This window comes from Rhododendron vialii, chromosome 13a (genome assembly GCF_030253575.1).
Source record: "Rhododendron vialii isolate Sample 1 chromosome 13a, ASM3025357v1".
Taxonomy (NCBI): domain Eukaryota; kingdom Viridiplantae; phylum Streptophyta; class Magnoliopsida; order Ericales; family Ericaceae; genus Rhododendron; species Rhododendron vialii.
The window spans coordinates 12,737,889-12,753,078 of NC_080569.1; the positions used below are offsets into that span (position 1 = coordinate 12,737,889).

The 15,190-nt window shown below is 37.7% G+C and overlaps 1 protein-coding gene across 1 annotated transcript; it reads left to right on the forward strand.

Moving 5' to 3' along the window:
- The first annotated feature begins 3,945 nt into the window (after positions 1 to 3,945).
- LOC131314035 (serine/threonine-protein kinase D6PKL2) lies at positions 3,946 to 8,849 on the forward strand. Its single transcript, XM_058342530.1, has 2 exons — positions 3,946 to 4,585; positions 7,638 to 8,849. The coding sequence occupies exons 1-2, from the start codon at positions 4,017 to 4,019 to the stop codon at positions 8,431 to 8,433; spliced, it is 1,365 nt and encodes a 454-aa protein (XP_058198513.1). The 5' UTR covers positions 3,946 to 4,016; the 3' UTR covers positions 8,434 to 8,849.
- Positions 8,850 to 15,190: the final 6,341 nt, after the last annotated feature.

Genomic DNA, 15,190 nt, shown 5'->3' on the forward strand with positions numbered 1-15,190 from the left:
CAATTTCGTTCCGTACCGGACATAAAACGGTACACATAAGCATGTGTTTCGAGCCGTTTCAAATATCAGCCGATACCAGACGTACCGGCTTGTACCAGACGATACGGGGCTTGTACCGGAATCTTGGTCGGAACGGAATGCTTAAAAAATGCTTGAATTTTAAGAAAATTCAACAAAATTTGGAGTCTATAATATGTTAAGTATCTTAATTTGTTATTAGGACTAATTTTAAGGTATATCAAAGTGTTAGAATCAACTTTATACCTCTACTTTGAATGTTTTAAGTTTTTTTTACATATATTAAAACTACATGATATTCTTTATAAATTTTTGCCATTTCAAATATATATATGTGTGTGTGTGTGTGTGTGTGTGTGTGTGTGTTATGGCCAATCCGGAACGGTACCAAAATATACACCAATACTGGTACGTACCGTCTCAGTAGAGAAAACGGTACGCTTGCTGGTATGAAATTGATAACTTTGGACATAATTGTAACCAAAGACGGATCTATGTTGGGGCATATGGGCCCCCGCGTTATTCTGTTTTTTTTTTCCAAATATTAATATTAATAATAGTTGTTTTTTTTATTTGTTAAGAAAACCTAGATATTGTATTTTGTAGTGAGTATTATATAGACATTTAAATACTTTAAGAATGTGTTCTTTTGGATCTCAAAACCCAATTTCTCTCTGCACACGGTTTTCCATAAGTTTTTCTTCAATTATTAATCTTATTTCTCTTTCTATCTCTCTCCACTTATTACCCAAAAAACCTTCCTTAAAACCTAAACCTCTGTGTAACTATTAGATTTTCAAACCTTAAAATATCAAGATCTTGTTGTTCATAATTCGGCCTTCATGTTTACGAAATCCTGGTTCCGTCCATGATTGTAACAGACGGGAACAGGGTTTATGTTGTGCACGCGTTGCAGAGACCATTCCGGGTTCAATTATTTGATCTCAACCATTTTGTTCTTCTTGTCGAGTACGTAATCCACCTAAAAATTAGGTCGATATAAGTACTAATATTTGATCATTGAGCATTTAACTTAAAGTTTGTAAAAAAAATCACCTACAAATGTTTCTTTTCGAAGAAAAAATGCATTTTGAAAATATAATTATCGATGTCCGATCGATCTGAATTTTTACGTGTACTACGTACTCAACGAAATAAACAAAAATAAAAAATAAACGATTCTAATCAAATAATGGAACCCTGGGTGAGACCCGTAACACGTGCACAACACAGTGTGCTGTGCTTTGCAATATTGGTGCACAGCACACACCCCGTTCCCGTAACAGACAGGCCATATAAGTACATGCAGAAAGAGAAAGTTTTAGGAATCTTTTTCGGGTTTAAAAAGTCAAGAAACTCTCAATCTGGAGTAATAGTTTTGACAGGGACTTATGAGTTCATTTGATCCACAATATTTAAATTTTAAAGCTCCTTGTATTGTGGTGGTATTTTGTATTAAAAACCACATTGTACTGTACATGAAATTGACTCAAATAATTATGTTCCTGATGGTGATAGCATTTTTTTTTCTTCCATTAAGTGAGATTATAAAGATATGTGTTCGACGATGCTTACACAAACGGCGATCATTTCATTTTTTTTCTTTCTAAGAAGTGAGATTATACATTTTCGGTCTTGTTATTAATATAGAATTCGGATTCTCCCTGGAATTGTCTCACAAATTTAGGCCCAAATAAAATATACTCTCAAGAAGATAATCGTGTTTTGTGATAAAATATTGGGCTACCCAAGACAAATAATGGAGAAAAGCTAGCCCGAGTGCCCAACCAACTAATATATGCTATAAATTTCAACATTAGAAATAAAGTTTATTTCTTCAACATAGCCAAAAAAAAGCTCTTTTTTATTTGTTTATTTCCCCTCCGCTTCCCCTTTCCTTTTCTTTTAGCCCCCCACCCAATTATGGTCTACAGGTATATATGGACACTCTGAATTTAACCTACAACAAATGTGCACAGATATTGCACAAATGGGTATGTGGGGCTACGCTGGGGTCACACACAAATGAGTCGTGATCATTTACTTTAAAATATTTTTTGAGTCGTCTTGCAAAATATTAGCTAAAACGGATAATGCAAAAATACTTACAGTTATCCGATAGTTGATTTTTAATGAACATTCAAAAATATTTGAAAATTAATGTATAGCTCGGATTATTTGTGTGGAACCCTGGATTATGCCTCCACACCTAATCGTATAGATGAGCCAATCACAGATAGAACATAGATGGGCGTGTGGGACTATTTTGGTGTCCCGCACAAATGAGCGGAACTGTTAATTAACGTTAACATAAATGTTCAAGTAGCATTGGAAAAAAAAAATCAGCTCAATTGAATAGTGGTTAATGCTTGATCCAATTTTCTATTTTTTTCAAAATTCAAAGATTCTCAATAAAAAATAAAACATTGGGTCAACTACTTACGACTATCCGATTGGAACAATTTTTATAGGAAAACTAAAAAAAAATATCTAAATTTATGAACAATTTAAACTATAAAAAATATTTCAAAATTAATCAACAATTTGAATTATTTCCGTAAAACCTTGAAATAGACTCCCCACATCTCTTTGTGCATTGTCGGGTAGTAGATCAATGAATTGAAAGTTATGACCATGTGTGGATCTTCACAAATCTCCTCCCATTCAAGAGCAATTTTTGTTTACAAATAGCCTATCCTATCACGAGCAATGTTATCAATCTCGTATCGGACCGGATTTCAAAGAAATCGGTACCTTAACTCCCCAATACCGTTCCGAACCATTATCTTAACCCAAAAAAAACATAAAAAAACGTTTTTCAGAATGTTTCCGAATCAGTTTTTCCAAATTGTCTTCGGTCATGACCCATTTTCGCGAGCGCGCGAGGCCTCTCCTTAGGTCCTCATTTATAAGTCCACTAGTGTGCAAAGTCATTTAAGATGAAAAAGAGTTTTGCAACTAGGCAACGTGGGACAAGATGCAAGCACATGGCTATTTTATGATGAATTGCATAGTATGAGGGATTTTTTTGAATTATAATTATATATAATTATTATATATATTGTAGTTGCGGTAAATCCGAAACGGTACCCCGTATCTGACCGGTACCGGTACGTACCGTACCAGTAGGAAAACCGATACCCTGGCCGGTACGGTATTCAGAACATTGATCACGAGGTATTCATGTTGCGCATCTGAGTCGTTCAAGTCAAGCAACTGACCGTCCGGATCAAAACTTTTTTTAAATCCGTTTGTTACCTTTGCATTCGGACCGTTGGTTGCATTTTTGGACAGCCCAGATGCGCTGCACAGGTACCACTTTAGCAATACCCTATTTGAACCCAAAAATTTCTCCCAATGAGTTCAAGAAGAAATTGCTTCTGAACATAAAAACGTCTATTTTTAAAAAAAAAAGTTATTCAGAATCAGTTGGGTAGATTATCATTTTTAGTTAAAAATTGGTTTTGGTTTTCAAGTAAAAATTAAAAACTGTCGAGCTTGTTTTCGGTAGTAATAAGTGGAGATAGATAAAAATATTAGAGTAATAAATTGAGAGAAAAATTATTGAAGATTGAAATCGTGCCGTGAGAGTGAGAGAAAGAGAGAGAGAGAGAGAGTAATTCTGACAACCCAAGTGAATAAAGCCGATTATGTTATAAAATCAGAAACAATATTTTGTACTATACTGCATATTATACTGTCACATTTTTAGGCTTATACTCGGGATTTTTTAGTCAATCTTGCATCAGAAAAGTTATATTTTATTTTTTGAAAAGGCGTGAATTAAGTTCTAAATTAAAGTTCTAGAAATAGGATTAGGCCGTAATTCGAGTATAATCAACGATTAGTTAGGACCCTATGACGGCCCAAACCAAGGCCCAACACTGGACCTTTTCCTCTCCCCCTTCATCCTTCAAATCTTCACCAAGCACACAATCCCTCTCTCTCTCTCTCTCTCTCTCTCTCTCTCTCTCTCTACGAGCCATTTTCTCCAGCCAATGGAGCCATGGCTGGACGACCTCGCCGACGACTTACAGAGCCTGAGCTTCAACTCATCCACCTCAACAGCAACCACCACCAACGACATCAAACGCTGCACCTCCTCCGGCTCCGAGACCACCTGGACCGCCTCCTCCTCATCCTCCACCACCACCAAGGCCCACACTCCCTCCGGCGATCCCTGCTGGGACGCCATCCGCCGCGCCAGATCCCAGTCCCCCTCCTCCGTCCACCTCTCCCTCACCGACGTCCGCTTCCTCCACCGCCTCGGCGCCGGCGACATCGGCTCCGTCTACCTCGCGGAGCTCAAGTGCGCCCCCGGCGCCGACGCGGTCTTCGCCGCCAAGGTCATGGACAAGAGGGAGCTCGCCGGCCGTAACAAGGAAGGGCGGGCGACGACGGAGAGGGAGATACTCGAAATGCTGGACCACCCGTTTCTGCCCACGCTCTACGCCAACTTGGAGTCCCCCAAGTGGTCGTGCCTGTTGACGGAGTTCTGCCCCGGCGGCGACCTCCACGTCCTCCGCCAGCGCCAGCCCTGTAAACGGTTCCCGGAATCCGCCGTCAGGTACACATACACTAATATTTTTATGTGGAGTGTTTGATATATTGGATTAGATCTGAAAATAAAAGTTGCGAGAATCACTATCCTCCCGTGAAGCGTTGATGTTAACATGCCATACAATGTAGGAATACGAGTACGATACAATATCTGATTTTGAGTCCATCGGACTTCGTCATAGTTACCCACTTAGAGTGAATTGGAATCCTTTCGTGTTGCCTTCGTTTTTTGATCCTAAGCAGAAACTTCATTCGCAAAAAGAGTCATACGACATCTACTGATTAGTGTTGTCTTTGTTTATAAGTTAATTATTTAGTAGTGCTTCGTGAAACAAATTAGATTACGCCTAAACTCTTTCTCCAGTCCCCACCGCATATATCAAGTGGCAATGACGTGGGGGCATTTTTTTTTCGTTTAAAAAGTCTCAAACCCGTTTTTATCGGTGTTCGGGTCGGATAGTTGGGATCCGTCGGGTCCGGATTTTTTCTCCGTCCTCAACAGCGACCGGTGATGATCCATGGTGGGGGTCCTCACCTGGCGGTCGTTGTGGGCCCCGCTGATGGTCACTGTCTTATTCGGCACCTGTTTTACTCCCTTTCTGAATCATTTTCTTCAGAAACTTTTGGTAATGGCGGTTGGGGTGACTAGAAAAGGTGATACTTGAGAGGACGATTTTGCGTTGTGGTAATTTCGGAGGGGTACCGGTCGCCGTCGCACGTGTTCGATTCAGAATACGAAAAGTCAAAAAATCTTCCTAAACGAGTAGCTTTGTGACACGTGCTCCGTCGCACGTGATATGTTTCGAAACTCGTCGTTCACTCTGAGATGGTTTAAAGGGCTCCTTCTTTGGCTAAAATTACGAGAATGCCAAAAAGTCAACCAATCACTCGAAACGCCAGTCGTCCGGCGAAAATTTCCAATGCTAACTGTTGTTCGAAACATCTTTTACGTGGATTTCACGTATGTGTAGATCCCATCTCATAAAAAAGAAGGCGACAAACGAGTGTTGTGTTTAAAATTTTCACGCTTAGTTGATTATTCTTTGTCCCATTTCCACGTGTCAATGATATGAATATGCTTCCTCTTCCAATTTTTTTTTCATTTTTTAGAATTCGTATTAGTTTAAAATTGTTTTTTACAGTATTAGAAAGGTTCATTTGAATTCAATTTTTTTAAATAGGAGTAATAGAGATCTACCAAACCAGATTTATTTGACATATAAAAAGTATTGTCACTTATAAGATATATGTGATTTTTTATCTTGTTAGAATTGTACGAGGGACAAAAGAATTAGGATGAAGAGAGTGTTTATTACAGTAGTCCATGGTATAAGTGGGGCATTAGGAGGGCATTTTGGTCTCCTAATTTGATGTTTCCATGACAGTGGAAGATGCTCGAAATCCAACAACGTTCCTTGGGTTTCGTTTGGGTCGAATTAACTTGTACGGCAATGCTGGGCTCCTTTTCCTAAGTTTCGAGAGACCTTATTTTGATGTATCTCAATAAATATACCTTTTGGCTCCGTTGATTTCTCCAAATATACTGTACTACAGTACTAGGTTGCATCACTCAGCCAAATTTGTTTAGAGTAGTTCATTTTCTGCAAAACAAGATCGATGGAGTTCTATTTTAAGCGCTTTTAGAGTAGGAAATATTGATCTCATTTTATTTGGTAGGTTACTTCTATTGTGATTTTCCGCATACTCAATAAGTTCACAATTAGAACAAATCGAACGGTTTAAAATACTATTTTCGAGCCTTAGATAGGACCTATATTTTTTACCCCCGAATTCTAGTTAATGGTAGTTAGGCATTTCGCCAATGTTTTTGAATTAAAAGAAATGTTGTGCATGCACTAGTCTTTTGTAGCTACTTTTTTTTTTTGTCACTCTACGTGGAAAGAGCTTTTTCCCTAAGTTTTTATGTCTCCACCACAAAAAAGACGATTTCAAGCATAATATAGCTCAATGATTAAGAAGGATGGGAAACTCTCAGTGGAACTTTAACATCTCTGAATGACAAAATGGATTCTTCATGGAGAGCCTAGAAAGTATGGAACTTATCTCAAATATTTCTGTTTCTTCGTCCGATTTTCGCTCTCAACCGCCCGACGTGATATGAATTTCCAAGTATATGAATCTTAAAATATAATCGTGCAGTTTACAGAGAGTATGGAGACAGAAGAACGAGGATTTTAGGCAAAGAATCCCGTAAGTTCGATAAAAAGTGTAAAAGAGAAGTGTGAATATGCCAAACTATGGGGCCAGATGGGTCGTTAAGACTCTTTTATTGCCTTTTACGTCCTCCTTTCCACTTTGCATGGGGAAGTTATTGAGGGGTCCTAGGCATACCGCGTATCCGCGGATTAAAGGTCACCCACCAAAAGTACACATGGGGTCCTCACTAGTGACCAACATGTGTGGTAATCCATGGCCTGGTGGTGATTAATTTGGAGGTTTGCTCCCTTCTAAGTTCTCACATTTAAAACTTCTCAGGTGCAATCAACTTTTTTGTGGCTAATTCATACCGATCTATGCTTTGACTTTAATTGTTGACCTCCGCAAATGGACGGTAAGATTTGTCCTCTAGAATTAATCCCTTAAGTTAGCTCAGACACCTGAGTTATGAAGAAAAAAAACATCCAGTCTTGTTTTAGTTTTTTTAGAATTTGCTTCTTGTTAGGCGACTATCTAATGTGTAGGACCCCATTCCTCATAATGTGATCATGTTCCTCAATTATTATCATGTAAAATACCGGGCAAGTAGGCAACTGCTAGTTTTAAATGGCAACTGCAGATTTTAAAGTCTTGTGGAATGGCTGTATCTATCTATATCTTTTGCTGAATCATACACTAGTGATGGAATGCTGGCCCAAATCAGTGCCTATCTCGCTTCTTTAGGTGATTGTTTTAAATACATGAAGTGGCTGTTTTCTTGATAATTTATGTCTTTTAAAGTTTTCACTTCGATATGGTGATCAATTTAAATAATGCAAGTCAAATTTTTTGATAAGCCAATTTGTTATAGCCCTGATCGCAATCTCATGTGATTTTTCCAGGTTTTACGCATCAGAGGTGGTGGTAGCTCTAGAATATGTCCACATGATGGGAATTGTTTATCGTGATCTCAAGCCCGAAAACGTCTTGGTCCGATCCGACGGTCACATCATGCTCACCGACTTTGACCTATCGTTGAAATGCGATTCTTCCACATCCGCGGCTCAGATCGTCTCCGCCCAAAATTCACCCGCTCCTCCACCGCCGCCCGAGTACCCTGTCGAACCGCGGCCTTTTACCTCCACTTCTTGCATTCTTCCCAATTGCATTGTCCCCGCCGTGTCGTGCTTCCACCCTAAGCGCAAGCGGAAGAAGAAGCAGGGTCACCATGCCGGGCCCGAGTTTGTGTCGGAGCCAATCGATGTCCGATCGATGTCGTTTGTAGGGACCCACGAGTACCTCGCACCAGAGATCGTCTCGGGAGAAGGCCACGGCAGTGCCGTGGATTGGTGGACACTAGGGATATTCATATTCGAATTGTTTTACGGTGTGACGCCATTTAGAGGGTTAGACAACGAGCTAACCCTAGCTAACATCGTGGCTCGAGCCCTCGAGTTCCCCAAGGAACCGACCGTCCCTGCCGCGGCCAAGGACCTCATATCGCAGCTCTTGGTCAAGGATCCGGCGAGGCGTATGGGGTCCACGATGGGCGCGTCGCCAATCAAGCACCATCCGTTCTTCCAAGGCGTGAATTGGGCTCTCTTGAGATGTACATCCCCGCCGTTTGTTCCTTCGCCGTTTAACCGCGATGCAGTATCGGACGATAGTTGCCCGGACACCCCTGTGGAATATTACTAGTGTTGATAGAGAAATTTAGAAAAAAAAAACCAAATAATAATACAACTGGAGGGGATTTTGCTGATTAGTACAATTTTATCCCTACGTTAGCAAGTTCATTTTCATTGGTTTGGCACATCCGGAAGCATCGATTTGTTTGCAAGCCAAAAGTCCAATGCAATAGTACCAAACGTATTGTTATCACACAAGACCAATTCCCGTATTGGCTTGGCTTCATTGGATCCCGACAATGTGCACGTAATGAGTGGTGCCAACTAAAAAACGATGAGCAAGCCGGTGGAATGGTCGGAGGCCTTGGAGGGTTTGTCAAGGTGGGGTGGGTTTGGGGGGCATGACCCCCACCCACGTGAATTGTTTACTTCATGGGTGGAACTTGTGGGACTTGTTTACTCTTATTTAAACTTGTTTTCTCTTCACAATTTCTCTATTTTTAATCTTTTGGTCTGTTCTTAGCTTGGCTCAAATTATATATTTTCCCCCGGGAGGCTTGGCTCAGAGCATCTCCAATCCAACACCTTCCAAATCTTTATTTAAGAGGATCAAAATATTCTACTTAATGGAAAAGTAAATTTACTTAAAAGGATTGTACTATTTGTCTCCACTCCAATCCCTGACTCTATTTCTTAAAGAATCAATCCAAAACTCAAACATTCTTCATTTTCCCTCCAAAAAACAACTTATTTTTTTAACTTTTGTTATTCAATATTGGTCTCTTTTTAAAGGTACTTTAAATATATATCTCAAAATATAAATTTCATACAAAATGGATATACGAATTAAAAGTTTAAGCAAGTAAATCTATAAATTTTCATACTTCATATTTGGCGGATCAAAATCCCTCCTCCCAAATGGAAGCGAGTTGTAGAGGATGGGTTGGGAGAATGGTTTTCCTCCAAAATGAAGAAATGGAGATATAGAGAATGGGTTGGAGATGGCAACAAAAAAATTCAAATGATGATAGAGTTTCAGTTGATATTAGTTCCTATATTTGGCACTCTATACGGGGAATGGAGCCAAAATTTTAACTTAGTTGTGGCGAACATGTATACCAAAAAATAAAATTTACTCTCCCTCTCCCTCTCCCTTTTTAAGTGTTTTCTACGAAAAGATGTGTAAATTATTGAATAAAATATAAAATATTTTCATGCATAATTTTTCAGTTTCTTTGCACCAATTTAAAAAAATTTAAACAATTGTGCACAAAAAATACTTGTTATTTGATCCAAATCTAAAAGGATAAATTGTAAACGTTTTGATTTTGTTCAAAACGTACAAACTAAAATTACAGTCAGGTTTTAAAACCAAGGATGCTTACAAATATCGAGCTTTTAATTTTTCAACTAATTTCAAATGTAGTTTAATTTGTTCTGTTAAGTCAAAAGGATACGGTGTCAATTTTTTAAATTTTAATTTTTCAACTAATTTCAAATGTAGTTTAATTTGTTCTGTTAAGTCAAAAGGATACGGTGTCAATTTTTGTACAGACTCACATATATGTTCGACTTTAAATCATGTATGGTCTTCTTGTGGATTTAAAGACGTGTTGAGAGTCATGAGCAACTCGATTAAGAATAAGCTTCTTATTTTTATTTTTTTTTAAGTTTAAGCAAATCATCGATACATTTTTTTTTTTTTCAATAAAGAAAGAGTCTGGGTTGAAGTCAACGTATCCAATTTAATTTGTTTCTCAATGTAAATTTCTATATATTTTGATATTTCACCTTGGTCATTAGACCTGACTTTCGATGTCGAAATAAAAGGTAAATTACTAGAAACTATAAAGTTAGTTAGGCATTTGGAAACCTTTTTATTTTCAGTTTTTGGTTTTACTTTTTTGAAAACTAATGAAGAAAACTTGTTTGGTAACAAGTTTCTACATTTTTTGTTTTTCATAAACTTTTTTAGAGTTTTTGTAAACTATGGAAACTACAAAAATGTGTTTTTCCCAATTCTTTTTTTTTTTATTTTATCAAACATGTTTCTTGTTTTTGTTTTTATGAAAACATAAACTTGTGTCTACTTCTACTAATTTCTTAGAAATATAAAACTGGAAAGGTTACCAAACGCACCCTTAAAATGTAGTATATTTTTTGATGGTGTGATTATATGATATGGTAATTAAAACAAAAGTTTGTGCAATAATAATAGTATTTCATAAAACTCTTAGCAGTGGCGGCCGCCATCACTTCACCCTTGGCTCCATCCTTCCAAACTAAGCCATTGTAGACGGCTAGTTTTTGGGAAAATGTCGGTCAATGACGTGTTTTGATAATTAATACCCGTCAATGACATTTTCAACATTAACAAATGTTCTTAACTTGTCATTGGCGGATATTAATTATCAAAACACATCCTGGGCCGTCATTTTTCCCTAATTTTTCCTGCTTAATGAAGTGCTTTAATTTTAATGGGTTCATTAGGCCTGATATGGAGATCTAACAAATAATTCATGACAGCAAAGGGAGAGAAGGTCCGGGTTGCAACTTACAAGGATTGGCCTAATTTGAACCTGGGTCAATTTATACATAGGCCCGGATGTGATTCTTGTGAACCAAAAGTGGAGCTCAAGTGAAACACTCAACTCAACCCAACAAGTTACGGCCCAAGAAAGCAAGGGGTCATTGTTTTGTAATGAAATAAACATCAAAGCAATTGAAACGAGTATAAAAAAATGAAACGAGGCTTGCTCCAGGTGAAGAAGGCCAACCTGCGCTTGTTCGTTTTTAGTTTTGGGATTTTGGATTATCTCTCAATTTGGTCTTCAATAAATTATTTCTCAATTATTACTGTCACGCCTCAAATCTGGAAGCATGACTGGCCGTGTACCATGAAGTAATCATGGAACACGAAGCCTAATTAAAAATATTTTTAGCAACTTGAAACAAATAAAGTAAAAACTGAATATTTTATTAAAGCAAATGTGCGAACCCAAAACCAATATTTTTCCTTAGCAAGATGGCCACAATACCCGATATTCTCCAACTTCAAATTCCAAAATGAACTGCAAACAAATAAAAGTGCGAAAGCTAATAAATAAAAGTACGAAAGCGGTTTGACACGATAAAAGAAATAAAAATGCAAACGTCCTACAGGTCCAAACAGAAGGTTCCAACAATGCCACAAAGTTCACTACAATGCTCCATGAACTAACCTAAAAAAAATGTAGAATAAATCCGTCAGCTGAAAATTCAGTGAGTAGTTAAGCATGCTACAGTAAAGAATTCAACGTGGCATACTTTTAAGCAAAAGATATTATTGGGTTCCAAGAAATGGTTTCAAATAATGAGGGTCGATGATTCAACAATTAATACCAACAAACTAACGAAGTCAATGGCTCAGCAAATTGTATCGAAAGATGGACGACTGAATCACGAATTATCACAACAATCGAACAATGATAACAACCATTTTATACCAACAGCCTGCTCAACAATATCGGAAAGAGGAACAACAATAATGTGGTAGTCCAAACCAAAGTGGGAACCATATCTTCCAAGTACCAAATGCCAAATATTTTCTTAGGGTTTCGCCCATTGGATCCAACACCGTACTTAGAGTCACCGCAGGATGGCGCATAAGACCTTTTCCCTAAGCCGATCCGGAATAGGGTCACAGGGAATTTCACAAGTTTTTTTCCCTATCCGTTAGGCACTAGAGTCACAAGATATTTTACAAGTCTTTTCCCAAGTGGCCAAAGTCACCACGATATTTCACGGGTCTTTTCCTTGGATTTTCACATATTAATATAAACATAATCCATGGTCCCAAACACATAAAGAACAACAGCGAACCGGAGTCACCTGCACTAGGAATATTCTCCGTGTCGTTGCATAGTCACAATAATATCATGGAGTCAATGGATCGATGACAATCGATCAATCACAAATATTCTCAATTAACCTTGTATGCCAAAGGGTACGTCAATTGTCAATAAATATGAGAATACGAATCAGAATATCAATTATCGGATCGCAACGAATATCGAATTGTCAATGATAGATTGACTCAAGAGGATTTCAAAAGCAGGGATCACATGCTTAACCACTCACCTTGATCGGAAGGATTGATCGCAAATGCAATACTCGCCTTGTAAGTGGTGAGTCATCCAATTGTAAAGAGTCCACGACATTATTTGAGCCCAATATACATTGATGACCCATATCCACTTAAAAGGCTAAGCCTTGTAAGTGGTGAACCGTCCAATTGTATATTAAGATCTAACTCTTTTTCTGTTATCCGATGTGGGACTCAACGTTCACACATATTCTAACAAATCTCCCCCTCATATGTGAACTGAACATTGGGCCTTAACCTCTCTCTGCATCCAAGCTCCCCCTTGATTCTGATCTAATACTCTCAACCCTATCTTTCGAACTAAGCTTATTCTGTACCCACTCAATAGATTTAAAGTCATCTCAATTGAGAGCCAACGTGCCTAGTCACCGGCACTATGCTCCCCGACGAGAACTCCATTGAGAGCCAATGTGCTCATTAATTCAATAGCACCATGCTCCCTGACGAGTCAACTCCATCGACAATGAGCCATCCAATACAGCACTCCAACATTGAGCCACTTTGCTTCATCGGGAGTCACCTTTGGACTTTGTATCGCTTCACGAGTGTTCTCTGTGCAAGCCCTTCAATAGTGCGTTGAGAGTTTTCCTATAAATCGTCAGCCATCGGCTCTGATACCATTTGTTGGGAGTTCGTCCGATGCATCGACCCGCCACCTTGCTTCATCAAGAGTCACCTTTGGACTTTATACTGCTCCACGAGTGTTCTCTGTGTAAGCCCCTTCAATAGTGCGTTGAGAGTTTTCCCATAGATTGTCGTTGAGAGTTTTCCCATAGATTGTCAGCCATCGGCTCTGATACCATTTGTTGGGAGTTCGTCCGATGCATCGACCCGCCATTGCGTGCTTAAGGCCCAATTTGTATCGGAGTAACAGCAAAGAGTCCACCAGATTACTTAGGCTCAATATACATTGAATGACCCATATCCACAAAAAGGCTAAGCCTTGTAAGGGGTGAGCCACCCACTTATATATTAAGATCCAACTCTTTTTCTGTTTATCCGATGTGGGACTCAATGTTCACACATGTTCTAACACCGTTTGTTTCACATGGGATGTGATGGGATAGGATTGGATTGGATTGATAGCATTTTAATTTTTTGCCATTATTCAAAACTGAAGGATAACATATGATTAGAAAATAAACACTGTGTTTGGTTTGCAGTTTTGAGATTTATTTTTTAGATTAAAAAATTCTATAGGTTTTTGTATTTTTTAGTCTTTAGTAATTTTTTTTAACAATTTAACAAACTCTTTTACTTTTTGAATAGAACGTTATGTACATCCAAAAAGTAAAAAATAAGTAAAAAATTTGACAAAAAATCATTAAAGACGAAAAAACAAGGATGAAGAAATAGTCAAATTTTTTTGAGAAATTATTTATGAGAGGAGAACCAAACAAAATATAAGTGTTCTAATTTTCAATATATTTTATACTGGTGCAAATATCTTATTTTTTTAATTATATTCTAAGGGTCATAATTAATTTGTCTCTAAGCCTGTCAAGTAGAAACTTAATTATGAGAGTTTTAGAGACAAAATTTAATTATGACCATTGGAATAATATGATTAGATTAATAATATCTACATACCAGTTCAAACGGATTGAAATTGAAGTACTTAATTTTCTTACTATATTTTTTAATATATAAACAGTCTAAAAAATTCAAATGCTATATTTTTTGTCATTCAACCATGCAACCACTTTTCAACCCCCCCCAAAAAAAAAAAACATTCAACCCACTTTTCAATTATTTTCAGCCATTCAAGCCAAAAAAAACACTAGGCGTACTGATTGCTGCCTCTAATTACTTCCAATAAAAAACAGGGAAGAGGGTATCTTCATATTTTCACATTGGAAGGGTGTGGACTGGTCTACCAATATCAAGTGGGAGAGGATATTGTGAATACCCCCCAAGGCCTGGCTTCCTAGTTCATTGGACTCATAGTTCAAACTAGGGTTGATACTGGTTCAGTTTCGACCGATTTTGGCGTATTTTTCGATCAAAAACGGTTATTCGGTTTGAGATTTTTAGAAATGGGAACCGGTTGAGATAATACGGTACGGTTTCGACCAGCTCAACCGATTTCGGTCCGATTTATTTGATTTATTCGATTTTCATTCATGGGCCATATTTTGGGCCTAACACATCAAAAAAATTCACAATTCAACCCACAAAATATCAACCAAAAACTCATAATTCAACCCCTTTTTTGAGACCAACAAAAAATGATCAATTTTGAGCACAAATACATAAAAAAAAAACCCAAAAAAACAATTTATATATATGATTGATTTTATATAATAAATATATTTATTAGACCAATATATACCAAAATGGTAGGTAGCCTAGTGGTCAAGAGAGGGGAGATCCTTCTAACCTTCCAGGGTTCTATATATATATATATATATATATATCCATTCCGGTTTTGACCGGTCTTTAAAACACATAAATCGGATCGAAATTATTCGACCGGTTTGAAAATTTTGGTCCGGTTCGATTTTTCCGGTTTCAAATGATTTTCCAGTCTTGGCTAACAGCCCTAGTTCAAACTCATTTTGGGTTACCAAATAAGATATTGAGAAACTCATGAGATTGATAATCCATTTCTAATGCTTAAATATGCTTAACAAACGGGGCCACAATGCGAAATTAATAAAAGTAGTAAAACTTAAAGAACCTA